Raw genomic sequence first — 19,292 nt, 5'->3', positions numbered from 1 at the left:
GACCTCACTGCAAACTTTAACACTTCCATTACCAAACAGCCAGACTCATCCCATCAGCTGGGATAGACAAACTGTTCTGGACTAAATACATTATTCACCAAAATTGAATTCTGGGGCGGAGATCTCCATTCTTCAGGTTCTCCCTCTGACATTACTGTCTGTCTGGCTTATTTAGACTGCATTTGTGACCAGGGGTTGGCCATCAGTGCTGATATAACTGTACAGCAGGCCCTGAACTTGGCCAGATCCCGCAAGGCATAATGATAAAGAGCATGCACCCTTCCTGTCTGGGGTTTGTGCACAGGCCTGTGCGGCCTTTGCAGAAGTTTGTCAGATTTGAGACTTGATTTTAAATCCCATGTGATCTTCTTGACTGTGATCCAGAAAGGAAGCGTCCCACAGACAGTGCTCGAGTGTCCCTCTGGACCCTCTCAGTCATCTCTAAGAAAGCACGGGGACAAAGCCCCTCCTTACCATACTTATGGTTCAAGTACTGCATCAAAGGTAACTAAGACCTGCTGATGCAATCAAGGAACAAAAGAGGCTTGGTGAAAATGAAAGGCAACAAATTTGGAAATACCCCTACTACAAATAAGGCATTACCAAGTCAGAGGGAGTAGCAGAGAGCAATAACTTCTCTAGTTACAGTAACAGGCAGAAATATAGAGACAACACCTGTCTGGCTCCAAGACACAGAGAAGAATCTGTTCATAAGAATCAGGTCCTGATATTCAGGAACCAGATGCAGAAAACCTCATCTAATCCATTAGATGTCTGAGGTGCACAGGGAGTCAAGGTTCCTTGGGAAGTCAAATTCTTGATTTTACTCACAGCATCCTTTAAACTCTATATGAATAGTCGATTTTTGCATAACTTGATGTCTACTTGGAAGGAGACCTATGATTTCAGTCCTCTGCATTGGAGGAGTTTTGGCTTACAGCTCCCACACTCTGGACGTAAGCCCTGATCTCCAGCCTTGTGAGTGGCCTGAGCAACGCTCCTGTCTGTTCAGGTTGCATAATGGTACAGAGTGGGACACGAACTCATAGGAACAAAAGCAGTGCCACAAAGAAGGAGCCTAGCCTAGCCCTAACCAGTGGTGAGGACTACTCCTATGGGAGTAATCTCTGGAAAAAAGCATCTTTCAGTGATATGCAAAGTGAGCTGTATCACGCTTCCCTAGACTTTGGCCTCTTTTGAGGAGCTGTGGGAGCAATGGCAGACAAGAAAGTAGGGTAGCATCCTCCCGGTGCCTGCTGAACTGATTCAGGCTAGAGTTGCTGTTTCTGCCAATAAACACACTTTCCTGTGATTAAAAAAAAATCCAGTGCTGCCTGCTACTATCGTGAGGGTTCCCAGATAATTAGTGGGCATTCCCTAGGCATTCCTGCTCTACCCTGAAGCCTCGGCTACACATAGCCCTTTCCTTTGTTTTTCCCTTGCAGGACAGAGCTGGCAGACGAATGTGGCTCAGCCACTTCCTACAGCACTTAGGTCAGGCTGGGGAATCTAGGTTCCAGCATTAGCCAGAGTGATCCCCAATCCTGTGCTAAGCCAGGACTTTTCCACAGCTGCCACTGCCCAAGGTGGGCCTGCACACCTCGAACCCAGCGAGGACCTGCCTCTCCTTCCCAGAAGAGCTATAATGCCAAACCTCCCATGGTCTGTGAGGAAGCATTCCCTGCCAGGTCCCAGTGGTCACAGCATCTCTCCCTAAACAAATGGAGATGTTCCCAGTCCCAACAGCCCTCCAGTCTGACCTCCCTCCAGCTTCCCAGTGGTTGCATGTTTCAGGTCATGGGCTGGTTCCCACAGCCTGGACTGAACCGTGAGGAGAATGAGCCCTGGAAGGTGGTCAAAGTCCATGAGCCTGGCCAAAGCCACAGACACCAAGCCTGGCACTGATGTTTGGGGTGTGAGGCTTCTGGACTAGACCCAGGAGACTGAAGGCCTTTCCCATGTCTAGCAGGGCCCTGTCTGGCACCAAATCCTATAGGAAAACCTGGAATATTCCACTCATTCAGCTCTTGTCCTTGTTTCTGAAGTAATTTAATGAGGGGGAAAGTCTGGTCCGATTTGTCTGCTGTGTCTGTAGAGTGACATTAACCAGCAGGCTGACACTTCACTGAAAAATAATTGAAATTAATTGCATGGAGCTGTTTGATCTGTGGGCTGTGGTTATTTCTTCTCTAATCACAGCTCAGGGACTTACAGAGGACAGTGACCCCACTTAAAGCCAGGGTGACTAAACCAGCATGTCTTTTCTCAAATACATTCCTTCAGGCACTCTGCAACACTGAGTTCAGCACGAACCGCTTCTCTAAAAGCAAAACTTTTTATCCACCAAAGAGACCTGCAAAAGGAGAGACAGGATAGGAGAAGGCAAATTTGGGCACAGGGGTTGAATGCAACACAGGATTAACTCCTAAACCTAATGAAGAAAAGTACTAGTCACGTGGAAGTTCATGCCCTCCCAGGTCCTTGTTCTCTGGCAGATGGCAAGAGTGCAAGAGCAACACCCATGTCTCTGCAGGGCGCAGCAAGCACCAGGGTGTAGAAGAGGGCAGTGCTTCCACAGCATGATAGGTTGGGAACACTACTTAACAGCCATGACTCCTGCTCCAGAAAGGGGCTGTCCTTTGACCAAACCAAGGCAGGATAGTGGGATCACTTCAAAAAGCTGCAAAGTCCCTGTTTCTCAAGCCACTGATGCTGCTTTAGGTGCATGAGGAGCTTAGGGCTGAGATGAAACAGATATCTAGGTCTGAGGGCAGTAATTTGGAATAAATCCTTTACCTCCCACCTGGCTCTTCTGTTCTTCCATGGGATGGTCTCTGACACCAAGGCTGTGATACACTGAGACAGCCACCCAGTTAATAAGCAAGAAGCAATTCTGAGAAGGCAACCTTGGTCCCTACAGCCAGACATGCACTGACAAGTTTGACAAGGCAGGGAGGTCACAGCAGTTTGTGTAATGGAGGGAATGGTCCAGCCCCTATTCATCTGGACAAACGCTTATTAAATTCATCTGTCTTTGCTGCAGTTTGTAATAATCTCTCTCAGAAATGAATGTCAGAACTAATTGAAAACCCAGCTGGATCTGCCTTGGGCAGAGATGGGGTGGATGGAAAGAACAGCGGGTCCCCTCAGTCCCTCCATGACCTCCTGCAGGACCACCCACTTGCTGGAGGTGCAAACACAAGGCTGTTGTGATATTGTTCTGCCTTCCTCCACAGCTGTTAAGGGGACAGGTTTGCACAATAATTTCAGTTAATCAGATAATGCTGCAGGCAAGAAAGGATGTAAAATTCCACATTAGATTAGCCGTGATTAGACACAGAGGGGAGGGACAGAGCCACAGGTCCGTCAGTGGTCTATGATCCAGAGATGTTATGGATGCTTTGGAAGTGTTTTTTCATGATATACACACAAAAGTCTGCTTGGTTTAGTGAGCAGCTCATGGAAGTCACTTGAGGAAGACTGGAAGAGTCAGAGAATGAAAATAATTTTGAAAAATGATTTCTATTTTTTTCTGATTTAAGGACATAAAATGTTCTCTTTAAAAATACCATACTATTCCCTTGATGTTTTTAAAAAAAATTGGCATTTGTTTTTCTCCACATTTACTGTTTTCTACAGCAAAATGACTATTTGTATTTGCTGTTTTCCCAATTCTTTATTGTTATCTGTAAATTCTCCAGGGTCTGGGGAACTATAAAAGAATTATACTTACAAAAGGACAAAGGAAAATGAAAGAGTGGGGAAAAATATTACTACATGACCTTCACTGGTGGAAAAAAAACAAAGACAAGCGAAAAAAGTTATGAGTTTAAAAAAAAATCCACATTTTTTTCTAATCTTCATCCTGATGAAAAGCTGGTCTATTTGGGGGGAGGGGGAAGGGGAAAAAAAAGGGGGAATGAAAAGTACATGCGCTTCATCCCAGGGGAGAGCTTTTAAGGGTATTTCTCTGACTTTGTGCCTTGCAATTCCCAGGAAACTCAAGTGATCAAAACCAAACAAACTAGCTGTTGCAAAAGCCAGTTGGCTCTGACTACAAAGGACCTGAGAGTGATTAGCTCAGAAGGGAGCTGCAATGCAGATATCAGCGTGCAGCCAGAGGAATCCCACCCAAGATATCCAAAGGTGCTTGATTTGCAGGGAAGAGTGGTGCAAAAGGTGCCTTGTTCTGTCATGCTGTGGTGTGGACATTCAGTCTGGACCGATGAAGTCATCATGTGTTCCCCGTTTCTGGAAAACTGACCTATTTCATTCTTGTTTAGATAAGATTATGCTAGATGGTGTTGTCTGTCTCAGTGAAGAGACAGAGCAGAACAGAGGAACAACGCATCCCTCTGGGCACAGCTGAAAGTGAACAGGGCACCTTCCCACCAGACCGCAATATCCATGACGCACACTGGCCACCAGTGCCTCTGCCGTCTCACCACAGGGAAGCTGCAGTGCAAATAGGGAAGCCCTGGGTGTTATTATAAGACAGTTTCTTTGGTGACAAATGCTATAATAAACTCCCTCCCTCCCTGGCTTACTCTTCCAGTTCACTTCCCAGTTCAGCTGTGCATGAGATTGAGGTATACATGCATCCCTGAAATGATCTGGTGAAGAATCACCCTTCTGGGGGAGAGGAGCTTTACAAAAATGGATTGAATGACCTAGTTTGCAGTGCAACTCCTTGCACAGATTCATTGCAAAAAAGGGTTGCAATTCCATGCTGTTTAATCCTGCTAGAGTGGAGAGGATGCTGCTCTCTTTGGCCATCCCTGACATTCCTGCTACTTCTTTTCTGTTGGCCCTGGTTGTGCCACCACATGCTCAGTGAATCCAGCTCATTGAGCCAATGGAAAACTAATCCACTAAAAGATTTGTCTTCCATCAGACTGAAGAATTGATACAGCTCTCCCTGTGGAGCTGAAACCATGACTAGCGGGAAGTGGGAGTGACGCAGTAGGAGTGTCACATTACCGCAGAGTCTGGGGGCAGCATCCAGCCATGCAGAGATGGGAGCTGGCATTTGAGGGATAAGGCAATGGTGGGAACTCCTTGGCTAGCTTTGCCATTGTGGAAAACAGGTATAAGCACATGCTTGGTGTAGTGCAAAGAGACTGGAGGCAGACCTCAAAGGAAACCTGCTGTGAGTCATCACCCTGCAGCAAACTGAACAAAAATCCGCTTTCTTCGCAGCTGCTCTGCTGGGAAATTCATAGTGAGTGCTGGAAGGCTCTTGTGCTTTGAGCTTTATTATCACTGCAAAGTACAGGTGCACCAACACACCTGAGCTGAGGGATCTGTGGTTCTCTCTGCCTTACTCTCCCACCTTGCCTCCTCCTGCAATGAGAGATGCCCATGCACATGGCCCTCAAGTTGCCAGGCTGTAGCCCTGTTTCTGGCCTTCTGCTGAGGTCCTGGTCCCACTGCCTCCCTCGCCTCTTCCTCTCTGCCGTGCCCAGCAAAGCTCCCACTGAGTCATGGACCCTCTTGCCCACCTCCTGGGCCTGGCCATGTTGGCGCCCACCGCAGGTCAGAGGGAGCTGAACTGGGATCCCAGCAATTATGGAGCCTCTTTACACCTCTGGTCTCCTCAAGTGTTTAGGCAGAGCTCTGCTTGGCAGCCTCCCTGGCTCCCTCAACACCTCGGGAAGTGGTGGGAGCTGTCAGGGGGCTCTGATCAGAGTGCCTCTTCAGCTCCCTATGAATCCATTTTCAAGCCTGCGATCCTCTCATCCCTTCCTTTTTGTCATTTCTTGCCTTCGTAAATATTATCTACTCATGTTTCCTTTTTCCTCCTGCTCTTTCTCTTCCCAGATAATGACCAAAGCAGTAAACAGTGGTTCTCTAGGCAGGTGAGGCCCTCAGTAAAACTTTCACAACCCCAACTGAGCCCAGGAATTTGCAACAAGAAGTGAGACTTGGCCCTAGCTGGAACTTCAGGAAGTAAATTTGTTGATGTTGCCCACGGAAAGATAAGACCCAAATCTCTCTTTCACAGCTTTGCTGCACTATCAGCAAGAAAGAAAACACAAATAAAGCAATGTGCAGGAGCTCTGACTTGCAGTGAAGAAGGGAAACATTTTTACACATCATTTACAAGATTAGAAATGCATCTGAAAGGACTTTTTTCTGTTTTGAAAATTATTCTTTTAAGCCCTTCTCGAAAAGCAATCCAATGTACAAAAAAACAGTTCACTGCCTGCTGAAGCACATCCTTCTGCCGCCTGAAAAACACTGAGCCTGTCTTTTACAAGCATAAATGAATGAAACTGTTATGAGCATGTGTGGAATCGGATTCTTTGTGTCAAGCACAGGTGGTTGGATCATTCAATAAATGTTCATTTCAAACTATGACAGACTTTCTCCAGCTATGCCGCTGTTTGCATTTCACTGAGGAAGGCAGTGAAAGCAGCTAACGAGATTTGGGATCAACTCAAGCTCAACGTCTTGCTGTTTCAGCTGCAAAAACTGCAGGAGATTATTCAAATGCAATAAAAAGGTGTTTGCTCTACTAAAAAGGGAGGGGAAATGGATCAAGGCTGCCACTATAAAGTCACCACATACCCAGTGCTGGTGTGCCATGATATATGAGACAATGTGGTCATTTCCGGTCTAAACATCTGGGAGGTGTTAGTACAAGGTCTCTTCTGCTCTCTCTTGAAGCTGTTCATGCTTTAATGTTTTTAATTTTTTATTGATTTCCAGTTTTACACACCGTTTATTTGATTTGTTTCATAGAACATAAATTGTGGGTTTAAAATACTGTAAACTCTCAAAATGAGCACTAAAATCCTCCAAACTATATAAACAGAATTTGCAAAATATGGATCATGGGACAACAGCACCCCAGAGTTAAATTAGCACATTTTGCCAGAAAAAATATTGTCTGTCCCAAAACGTGACAGAACACTAACAGCATATATTAGCTCAGGGAAATGGCTGCAGTATGATGTATCAAGTTCAGATGCAGTCATAGTCCACAATAGCTAACTAAGCTCTGGACTATTTTTAAACTTTGGGGTCCTAATTATATTTACTTTTTATTTCTTGAAGTACTTGGTTTGAAGGAAAGAGGGGAAATGTCCATATGACTCATCAGACAGCCATCACATCCTTCTGGGCTTACAGCAGGGTGTGGGAAATATGGAGGAAAAGAATTTCATTCTTGTCAAAATCTATCAGATTCCCAAACAAGGTGACTCTTATGATACACTTTACAGTAGTTTCTTTCTGGAACTAGAACATGATTGATTTTTACTCCAAATTCTGTGAATATAAAACAGTTTAGAAATGAAATATTTCTGTATTAATTTCCAGGACTTCTAACATAAAACTGTACCTAACATTTCCATTGCCCTAATAGCGATCTTATCTCTGCCTTTTCTGTAACAGTTCCTCTTTATAAATCCTTGTGTCCTTGACCTTCTAAAGATGAATGAACTTTCTGAACAGTGAGACAAACTCTGGGATTCAATTTGACTCAAGTAAGTGTCCCTGCTGAGAGCAAGTAAACAGAGAGCTGATCTATTTATCATAGAAACTGTTGTCTATTATAGAGAGAAATGGACCATCAAATATTTGCAAGGCTTGGAAAGGAATTTTGATCTGTTAAACATGCAAGATTCACTCCAGGCTCAGTAGTCTGGAGGCAGGACAGGTCGTAAGTCTAGGCAAAGCTTGCCTGGACTCCAGCCAATTCTGGTAAGCTTTAAAATATAGGCGCCTTGAGCCAAAAACAGGGGTAAACAGGTACACCAGAGCCTGTGGAGTGTCGCACACTGGCCCCACTGAGCCCTTCATGCAGTCTGCAGGATGGGGACCGCAAGTGTGATTTCCATACAGTCCTGGAAGTCATTTGGTAGTCAAAAATCAAGTACTGTGGGAGGAAGGTGGCTACAAGGTAATGTGTAAGAGCTTATACAACAGCCGTGTAAGCCTGCAGTCTCCACATGCATGCGGGGATAGATGTCTACAGCGCACTGAGCCATGCTTGGGAAGCATCTTTTTCTTTCCACTGACTGCAGAGGGATCCCAGACAATCAGCTCAGTGCAGAGCAGCTCACTCGTGACAGCTTGAGTTCAGAGCGATGAAGCCAATTTTTAATCTAAAGCCCTAAAGATTGTTAGCTTGGGGCAGTAGAGATTTGTGAGTTGCTACCTTTGATTTAGGCAGGAAGGAAGAGGCAACGATAAAGGTCACTGTTTATCTGCATTGGTTAGGCAAACACTTGGAATAAACCTTTACCCCTTCACCTCTGCAAAGGAATGAATGTGAAGCTGTGGGATATTCCCCATCACTGGGCCCCTCTTTGCTCCAGGAAGGCCTGCAGCCCTTCCCTTGGACCTACACACCCCAAAACCACGTTGTGCCTGCAATTCGGTTGTTGGGTGAATACTGGTGTCTCTGTCTGGCTGATGTCTGATGCAGGAAAAAAGGGGTGGCCTCCGGGCTTCTCCCACTAGCTGGTGCAATTCTGTGAGTGAGCACGATGATCCTTCTTCGAACACACTCACTGATACAGACCACTCTCCTAGCCAGACACCTTCCATCCCAGACGTCTTCCTCAAAGAGTCCCCAGCCACCCCCTGTCAAACACTCCGAGCACTGGGACAACTGCAGCCAGGGCTATTCTCAGTGGGGCTGTGAGATGGAGAAAGCCCTGATCTTCAGCAGCCAAGTAGGACTGTATCAGAACCTGTAACTGAGGTGGAGCATGGCAGCCAGTCCATGGCATATGCAAGGATAGCACTGGAAATACAGCATCTTCTAGCTATTACATGGACAGCACTGCACCTTTGAAGTGATTTGCAAACCACCATCATGATGTGAGGTCTGGATTTCAGAGACTCACCTTTTTGCAACAGTCCTGAGAACGATTTAGCATCTTACCAATGCAGCGTGATCCATCGGGGCTGGTCATGAAACCGCGTGGACATGTGCACACGTAGCTGCCTGCTGTGTTGGTACACTCGCCGCCATCACACACGCCAGAGATTACACCACACTCATCCACATCTAGAAAAGAACAAACCAGCAGTGATCACTTTTCCCTGTGAATCATCTCCTTTCCTTCCATGAACGGGTATGGGGCCAGAGCTGTGATCACACAGGAAAGGAGCTAGCGTTATGAGCTGTCATGGGATGTTTGAGATCATTAGTGGCCTCCTACCAGTGGATTAGGAAAGAAAAAAAGACTCCCCCAAAGAGTGATTCAGAGAGTTTCATGGAGTCATCTGCTTCTCTCCATTGAAGAATAGGTCTTTGCGTAGGCTGATCGAAAAAGTTGAGCTCCCTGGAACACAAAGGAAGCTTCAAGACAGAAACACATCTGTGCAGGTGCATGACTCCGGCTGAGCAGCAAGTCCCTCCAGTGACTTGGAGGACTCTCTGAAGGCAGAGATGCTTCTGACAACATCATGTTCTTTAAAAAACACTGGACACTTACATTATTCACTGAATTGCTCCATACAGTGAACAATGTATTAAGACAAATACATTTAGACATCCAAATACAGGTGAAAAGGCATCTGTACTCCCAGTTAGGCAAGGAAGATCTGGACATTTCACTGTATTCAGATCCTCAATCAGCAGTTATGTATTTTAGAGTGAAATGATTTTTTCTTCAGGCTCCCCTGAGTGTGTTGACCTCCACTCACATCCACAGCTCACATGGAGACAGCTGTATTTGGGTGCCTACATGCAGATTTCTTCAGTTTGAACTGAAGGTTCCCTGTTGCTAGACTGGTTGCCACACTGTCTAGTGCCATCTGAGATGCCCCAGGGAGTTCTGCCTACCTTCCAGTCACTCTGGAAAATGCAAGTCTCCTGGAAGTCCTGTGTTACATCTACCAGTCCTTCGTGGACATTCCTGCTATGCTGGGGCTTCTCAAATACAGTGTGGGCACTTAAGTCCAGCCTTGGTGCCTGCTGGAGAAGGAAGAAGCAACTTCCTTTGTATGACAAAAGTTATAGCACGGCCTCTTCAGCCATGCTCCTTTCTTTGAGCGAAATTCCCTTCCCAGCAGGCTGGGATGTGCCCAAAAGACACCTACTCTGGATTCCGGCTCCTTCTCCCAGCGCTGTTAGATGGGCACTATCTAAAGAGCTCCTGGAGCAGCGTTCAGCATCAACGAATTCCCCCCATGCACTGGGCTCCCCTTCCCAGCCGGCTGTAGGCAGACTCCTTTGATCTCACTTCCCGTTTGCATAAAGGTTCAGCCAAAGGGATGATGAGCAGTCCAGGTCAGATGCTCCATAGCTTGGGGGATGGGATGCTCTCCTAGATGCTCTGCCAGGAGCGTAAGTGCTAAGGGCATTGAAAGTCCTTCCCTTGCAGTTTTGCCCCTGTTAAAGCACCTTCTGAAATACCATGTACCAATCTAGCAAGCAATCCCTCCACCTATTGAATCATATCTGACCTGAATTCTTACCAGCACTTCGTGACCAAATAAATGCTTTAGTTTTATGGTGATGGAAGGCCATGGTAATGGGTCCCTGTTGAGTGCCAACCAGCAGAGTAGGCTGGGAGCTGGAAGGAACTGAGATTTTATGTGGTACCAGCAGCTCTTGCAACAAGCCCAGGACAGGACTATATTGATGATTTTAGGTGGAACCATCAGATTTTAGGAAGCAGAAAAACTATTTATAGAACTATACCTGACACTTTTCCTTCAGTTTCTGATTCTGTCCTAGGTTTTCTTCCTTCCTCCAGCCCAGCCTTTCCAAGCCCATGAGCATGCCATAGTTTGAGCTACTTATCTAGTCACAGGGAAGATTAGCAAGACAGAGAGATACACTGAGTCCTCAGTGAGATCACACCTAATTATCCATGAAGATAAAAGAAATACTAGCGAATACCACAGCTGAAAGGAAGCCCAGGGAATCTGGGAATCTTAATGTTCCCTGATCTGTTGCCCTGCCAGTGCCCTCTAGATGAGTGGGTAGGAAACGATCCCCAGCTGGGTTCCAGTCTAGGAAGGACCATCTGTGTCAACAAGTTCTGCCACACACTGATTTTCCAGCAGTTCACTGCCATGCATGGGATTGTCTGTCAGTACATCTGACACCAGTAAGGCACACCTCGCTGAATTTAAGAGGATGGAAAGTAAGGACATCACAACAAGAGTCTTTCAAGGGGGCAAGGGCTGAACTCAGATGTTTAGAGGTGCCTGTCAGCCCTCATGACTAGACATATGGCGATGATTGCAGAAAGGTTGCAAAAGTACTGAAATTCAGAGATAACCACCATAGTGATATAGCTTCTGCCATTTGAACTTAGCATGTGCTCTACAAGCAGCTCTCTAATGTGGAGATATGGCAGACCCTCACCACTGGAAAAGCAAACCATGGAGACTAACCCCACCGCCAAAGTCCTGGCTGCCAGAGCCTGGGTTCTGAGACAGAGCATCTATATCTGAAATCATGCTCAGGATGAGATTTTGATTTGCACTGGAAGAACTGAGGTGGAAGGATGAGGCACTACAAGATATGCTGGAGGACTGTGCAGGTTTCCAAAATAACCAGGCCATTTTTATTACAACCTTGAGGAAGTTCTTGGGTTAATTATTTTTTTGGCTCTTCTTCTACTGAGTATTTAAAGAGCTGCATACACTTGTGGAAGCCCTAGTTAACAACAGATGAGAAAGCACACAGCAAGCCCATAGACTGCAGCTTAACAGAACTCAGACTGTAACAGAAAGGGGTTAGGACAGGGCACAAGACTCAACAAGTTCTTATACAGATGACACAGAGAGAGCCAGCTCTAGTTTTGTCTGCAGCAGTTAGGCAGGATCTGAAGGTTGGGTAAGTTGAAGGGAACAGAGTGGCAAATTAGCAATTTTGCAAATGGAAATTTGTTTTCAAAAAGTTTAAACCAAAATGTTAATGCTGTTAAATGTATAGGCCCCAGCCACACTTGGGTGGCTGTTGACTCTAAGGACTAGTTTTGGATACGGGTTGTAGATTTGTCTCTATTAACAACTAAAATCTGTTTCAGAAGCTGATCTGGAATTAGAATTCAACCTCTGATTAATGCACCCAAAGCAGTTGGTTGCTGGTCATGGTCCAGGTGGTTGGTAAAAGACAGATGGAACATTTGCCAGAGAGTTTTCACAATGACAAAAAAAATATGTTTTGGGTATCATCAAAATAAATGATCTCTGCTAGGCAGCTTTATTTATTGTATTTTAAAACTGTAGCACTTTTGTGAATGGATATGGGAATTTTTATACGCAATTCAGATACTGCCGGGGGCTGGCAGGAGGATAATGAAAAAAGAACTGGTCAAATTAAGGTCCTTCGATGGGATTTTTCTGATGTGAACAGCATAACAGCCTTGCACAGCCTGATGGCATTAGCATGTGTGGAGATCAGAGTTGCTGCAGGGCAAAGAGGCCTCTGCAAAAAAACAAGCAGAACAGCAAAGACCACTCATCTGGGAGTGGGAATGGAGGATGTCTTTGGAAGAGCTGAGCTCACAGACTTCAGTGATAAAGGCAGCGTATGCATACATGGAAAGAGTTGCCAGAACCCACTCCTTCAGGGCAAGCGAGGAATCAGCAGAAATCTGTGCTGCGAGCCAGCAGACCTGGCTGTCATGTCCAGCAGCAGTAGGTATGAGCCACAGCGACAGATCTGAGAAAGGGCCCTTGTATTCTGTGAGAAAAGGGTGTGGGTCACCCAGAGGGGTGGTAGGCTGTTTCCTGTACATTGTGAAACTGTGAAAGATTCGGGAATTAGGAAGGAAATGTCTGACTGCAATCTCACAGTGCCATGCAGTGGCTATCCATGCTAGTGCAGAACTGAAGACTGAATACCGAGAAGAGGCAGGGAGGTGGTGTTACCTCTGTAAAATCATTCCTGGATGCCACAGCTTTGTCTGACACTGGCTCTTACAATAGGATATTACCTAATTGGAGGAGTTCAGAGTCTAGATAGCAGAATGATTCAAAGCCTGGAAAAACCTGCATGATATTAAAGAACTAGTAGAACTCAATCTACTAATTTATCCATGAAAATGTGAAGATGTGAATGGATCATAGAAATGCAACACTCAAAGATGATGCTGTGAGCACAGTGCTCTGCAGTCTCAGAAAAGACAAGATGAAAATTGAAGCTCAGGCTTTATAAATTCAGGCTGGAATAAAGTAGACAACTTTACACTGAAGGTGTAATCTCTATGCATAAAATCAAGTCCAAGTGCATGGGGCAGATTAAACGATGACATATCAAGAGGGGACGATGCATTCCTATTTTCCTGGCTTCTTAGGAAGGCTAGAATTATACTTTCGGCTTACTGCAGATTTCAACTGCCTTTTGCATACAGCAGAATCATTGCCTCCGGCCTGGAAAGTTCCTCTAGCTCTTTGATGCTCAGAGTCCCTGCAACAGACAGGCATGACTTGAAACCTAGAAAGGCAATACAAATCTACAGAAAACACTTCCCCCACCTGGGCCCCTGTGGGGAAAGAGATTTTATCACTATAGCCTCCCCTGTCATTTAATTACAGGCTTGTGTTGGGTTACAATTTGCAGAACATGCCAAGGAAAGGAATTTTATGCAGCGAACACTGGTTGTACTATTAGAAAAAACAGCCTAAAACTTCTGCACAGCTCTCCTGAAGTTCACTGTATAAGAGGGCTGGAGGCCAGCTGAAAGGTAGGCATCTTATTAGATCAATACTTATGACATTGCATCAGTCATCCAAGAAAAAGTGTGTGATGGGGGGACAGGAACCCCATTCCATTCTTGAGGAAAAACAGAGTCAATTCAAAAGGTTACATCAATCTGCAACATTGTTTTTTCTTGAAAATCCCAGCTCATGTAAGACTGGTGTTAGCAACCCAATAAGCAGAAAAAAAGCAACTTTGAGAAACAGAGCTGGTAGTGAGCTCTGGACTTTGTTGCTGTTTCAGTTCTTCCCCACTACATCTGCCTTCTATATTTTTTCTCCGTAATGTGTCTTATAGTTTAGATTCATTCCGAGCTGAAGTCCATGGAGGGCTTGACCCAGTGGGACACACATGTACACCTCTCGTTAACACCCAGCTGCCAGTTCTGGACAGCAAATTCCTCCAACTGTAACCTGGCTACTTCTTGATTTTTCCAACTCTCTGTTAAGAATTAAAGCAATACTCTGTGCACTCTGCTCCTCAGACAATGGCAGAATTCAATGCAAACGTTGATTTTGGACCTGGTCTCTATTTCGCTAGGTTGGACTTGGCTTGATCATTTAAGGCTGAAAATGCTGGAAGTCAAAGGCTACAGAGCTTCAGAAAGAGAGTTGCAGTCTGCAAAGCTCATCCAACACAGGTGCCCACAATCATGTTCAAACCCCAACCTTTCCATCTGCTAAAACACGAGGACTTGATGGAGAAAACACCTCTCTGTCAAGTAACAGAGGTAATGTCTCATCAACTCTTTCTCGTGCAGTGCACAGGACTCTCAGACCTTCCCTTCTAGAAAGCACAGAGAAACCACAGAGGAGAGTAATGGAACCCCCTAAACCACACCAAATCCATGTAAATGAGCTTTTAATATATCCAAACAATGAGCTCTTCTGTAGACATTTTGTAAGAAAATTGAAAACACGCTAATAAAACGGCTATCATGTTCCATTCAGGAAGAAAGTGGGCCAGTCTATTGGCTCTGCTCATGGAAAACGTAGAAAAGCTCCCTCCAATTTAGAAATATGAATGAGATTCAACAGAGTAAAAAACAAAGCCTTGCCTTCATTAGAAAATTAGGATTTTTGTGTCCCGCTAGGCTTGCAGACTAGCCCACAGGGATATGACTAGCATCTAACATATCACTCTACAAGTGCTAAATGGATAAGGGGAGTAGAAAGAGCTGAGATTTGTAATTAAAGATTCTTCTCCCTCAGCAGAATCTGTCTCCTTGAGATGCAGAAGACTGTCAGAAGGGGAGATCTCATGGACTGATCTGAACAGAGCTTGATGAACAGAGCAATGCCTTTCGCTCACTTGCCTGGTGTTTCTCAATGTACTTTATTGTATCTTGTATGCTATCATCCTGAAACAATTCTGGACGTGAGACACTTACTTCTTCACGGGCATTGGAAAGCATCTTGGATGAGGCACTGGTACTACATACTTTGCTGATAATGGAGCTGGCTTAGCATTGTGTTGTGCAATATAAGAAGGGCTATGGAGAAAAGAAGTGAAATTATTGGAAGAAAACCACTGAAATTGTGGAAGGAAAAGCTTTATCCAGTCAGGGATTCCACCCGTAAGAGCATGCCATGGAATTGCTCCCTTAAGTATAATTTCTGTGGTTGTTTCCAGGATAATTTTAAAATGGCATTCAGTGTAACACCCTCCCACACTTCCCTGAGATTTCTTGATAAAGCTCTTTGTATCGGTAAGATGTGTCTGATTTCAGCTTTGATGTTTCCTTTCTTCATTTTGCACTGCTATTACCTGCAACGCTTTCTTGCGTCTTCTTCAACAATTCTTCCAGCAGCGTTAAGAAGTCTGCTGCAAGTGTGCCCTTCTCTCAGTACTCACACACTGCTAGTTTCCCTGCAAACATCAACAGACCCTGCTCTGGATCTGGCCAAGCCTACTACCTCCCATCCTCTCAATTCAGCCATAAGCTGACAACATCTGCCCTCCTCACTTATCTTCTCACACAAAGACAATATAAATGTGGCCATTTGGCCTTTGCAAAGAAGAAGGGCTTGTCTCCAGTGCTGGTTTAAGGGAGCAGCCTTGCCCTCTCTACTCTCATTCCACCCCCCTGCTGTGTTTCACAGACTGCTTATATCTTTCAGAAAGTGAACAGGCAATTTTCTGTGCCAGAAATTTCTCATAATGTGCTGCACAGCCCCAAGCTCAGGAACTCCTGATCCCTTGAGCTCCCTTAGAATACAATGAACAAAGGCATAAAATAGGCTATTTGAAAGTGTCACATTCATTAGATGAGCTTCACAAATAATTCTGTAACTGAGCAGCCCTGAACTTGGAGAATATTTGAGTTCAAATCCAAACTTGATGTTGTGCGCACTTTTTCATGTATTGCAGATAGAACAAGGACATCTTTTTCCTTCTGGGGTTGACCAAAACTCATCCTGTGTATCTGGCTGCAGCCCCCTCACATGCTTGGGAGATCAGGGCCTGAGCTGGCCTGTGTTATCAGCATAGCAGATCTTGCATAAGAAAGTGTCTTTATCCTACAGGGATTCTGGAACTGAAAATGGAGCCTTGATTCCAGGTGCCATTTGTGTTGAGAGATAAGTATCACTATGGGAAACTAACAACATTATCTCCACTCCTGCCTATTCCCACCAACAAACAGCCTGAAGATTAGTAGTACATGGTGCTGTGTTAATGAAGGAGGCATCATCAATCAGCAGTCACAGTGACATGAGCTCTGACCTTTGGCTCAAATGCAATCCCATCTGCTAACTTCACTCCCCAGGAGGAATCTTCTAAGCAGAAAATAAAAGATCCTGGGAACTAGGGAAGAATTTAACAAAGACATTCAAGCTAGTTTTAATATCTCCTGGATGCTGGACTTGGATGAGGAATTTGAAAACAGGAGGAGCCCATCTCCTCTTCCTAAGGCTAGATGGTCTCAGTGCAAGCTGGGAAACCACTGTTTTCACCAGCTGCGAAGTTAGTGCAAATAGATTCAACAAGGGAACTCCTGCAGCTTTGAGATTTTATATTTGGAGCACGCCTCAATAAAGAAAAGATTCTCTTTTATGGTTGTTGTCATTATTTTGATTAAAACCCTTGGCCCAGTGTATAGAGTTCGCTTGGGCTGATACAAGCCACCTGGGCAGTACAGACATTTCAGCAAATCAGGAATTAGGTGCTCTATCTGCCATACCAAATAGTTCACTCCTAAAACATCAAAGCGTGGAGAAAACTCTTTGAGGCAGGGCCTAGATCTCCCTGTTTTTATAAAGTGTTAGTGTAAGATGAACCCCTGTCAAGATGCTGACTCTGCATTCCCCTATTCATGTAGTTCTAGAGACTCACATGGGGTACATATCCTGGAGGGACAGAAGTGATGGCCCAGACAAAAGTATCCTCTTTTTCTTCTCCTAGTGGGGACATGCTGGCGATTCTTGTCTGGGAAAAAATCCTTTCAAAACCATCTCAACACTGTTAGTTTAGAGCACCTCTCATGTTTATGTCATTCTCCCAGAAGGACCCCTAGGCCAGTAAATAACACCAAAGGAAAACATCATGGTCTCCTTAGCAACTGAGGAATGATAAGTGATGGAGCAGACACTGTAGACACTGGAGATGTCTATTTTTATGGCTAGCCAGGAAGGAGAGCAAAAGGAAGCTGTTTATGGCCACACCATGCTGCTTTTGCAGGCATTCCGGGAAGTGCGAACCCATGCAGAGGCCCCTCGCATCTGGATGACAGATTCGGACAATGCATTGTTTTTAGAATTAGTGAATAGGAGGTTCCAGCTAAACTGATTTCATATGTGCTTTTCCTGGTCCCCAGCCAGCATGGGTGAGGTGGACCAGGCAAGAGCAGCTTTTTGCCTCCTGAGTTTGGGCCAGGGTTCTCATGTGGTCCAGCCTTTGCCCATCGGCTAGTCAAGTTGCATGAGATCTTATTCGGTCTGAGGAACTGGGTCTTCACCTGAGATCCATATAAAAGGGCTCTTTTGGGTAAGCCACTGGTCCCATGTCCCTGGATGCTGGACACCACCTTCTGTTCAAGTTTTAGAAAGCTTCTTAGTATCCTGCCAAGGAAGATCCACTGGCACAGATGTCTTCTCAACTTAAAAGAATGTCCACGGTCTCTGAAGGATTAACCTCTGTAGCTGGTGCCTCACCCTGGGAAAGTTTTCTGAAGGGCTGGTCCCAGGTCACACTTTATGCACTGACATAGAGACTACTAGAATTGTACTAGCAAGGAAAATGGCTGGATTGCAGGAGGGTGGGGATATTGGAAGAGTCGCTTGGAAGCAGTGATGCCCCTTTCCCTGAGAACTGATTATTGGAAGAAACCCCATGGGGCAATGTATGCTGTGAAACCTACAGCACCATGGAGGTAGGTTGCTGGCATGCTGACTCCTTTGAGTACTCTCTCTGTATAACAGTTAGCTGCCTACAATCCTGCCACTGTAAATGACTTTGTCACCTGGAAACAAACTCCAGGTTAAACATCTGGATTCCAGTGCATTCATCACCCCTTTTCTTGATTACTACAGAGCCTTGGATAGGAATGAAAGGGATGTTGAGTTCCTGAAGCCCTGCTAGGTGGGACTACAGTCACAACAGCAAAATGAACACATTTCATCCCTAAAATGGCAAGTGCAGGTCAGCGGGGTTTCATTAAGATATGTAGGAAAGACCTTAAATAACCAAGGCAGGAAAAGTTTAGTGCTGTTTTCCTTTTCATTTGCCAGATGTTTGGAAAATACAATGAATATTTATTCCTCTAGCTCTGAGATGCAGCCTGTCTGACTAGGTATGAGTCTGACCCTTGGAAACCACTGCAAAATGCTTGGAGAAAGCACGTCCTTCCTACAGAGGTCTGCACACCTCCCAGAAACACGCAGAGCAGTGATAAAGGAGCTGCTGAAATTAGACCTTATGAACTGGAGTCAGGCTATCAAAACAGCATAGAGACTCCCGATTTGGTGGCACTGTGAGTGTTAAAATGCTGACTGTACCTAATCTCTGCTTTTGTTCCATGCTTCACACACTATGGAAGTGTGTGCCTTATGGCATGGAACAGGTGTCTAAGATACTGCCTGTCACTGGGTAGGTAAGTCCTGAATTTAACTAAGTAATGCAACGGAGCAACTTTTCCCAAATCAGTGAGTGAACAGCAGATCCAGGGGCTTCTAGAAGTGAGTTCTGCTTTAACCACCACAACTAGTCTTGACACAGTTAGACTTCCTTACTGCAAATGAAACTCATCTTCTGGTCTGCAACCATCTGGAAAGTATTTCCCTTGCAAATGGCAGAATTCCCCCTGCACTGCCTTCCAGACCCTGCTGAGCTGCTGAGTCTAACCCTGTGTGTCACCTACAGCCCTACATGCGGACATGGGGATCTGACTACTGACACTGCAGATCAGCTTGCTCACACATTCAAAGCAGAGCTGCACCTGCTGATCTGGATACATATATCAAGGCAGCTGGGCCCTCCATGGAAGTGGTTTGGAAGGTAACTAATGCTCAGACTCCTCCAAATTTCATGCAGAAGAGGCAGAGAATAGTTTCTGCAAAGCTCCCTTCCATCAGCTGACAGAGAGAGTTTGAAAGTCCACTAAGCTTCCCAGCCTGTC

General features: G+C 45.2%; 1 protein-coding gene across 1 annotated transcript in view; it reads right to left on the bottom strand.

The window, feature by feature from the left end:
* The window catches only part of FBN3 (fibrillin 3), a 111,382-nt gene that overhangs the window by 42,447 nt on the left and 49,643 nt on the right, over positions 1–19,292 (bottom strand). The window contains exon 9 of the mRNA XM_067312582.1: positions 8,897–9,022. Coding sequence (XP_067168683.1) covers positions 8,897–9,022 — 126 coding nt within the window. The remainder of the gene's footprint in view (positions 1–8,896; positions 9,023–19,292) is intronic.

This window comes from Apteryx mantelli, chromosome 30 (assembly GCF_036417845.1).
Source record: "Apteryx mantelli isolate bAptMan1 chromosome 30, bAptMan1.hap1, whole genome shotgun sequence".
Lineage (NCBI taxonomy): Eukaryota > Metazoa > Chordata > Aves > Apterygiformes > Apterygidae > Apteryx > Apteryx mantelli.
The sequence above is the reverse complement of the archived record's forward strand: the minus strand, read 5'-3'. Positions and strand labels throughout refer to the sequence as shown.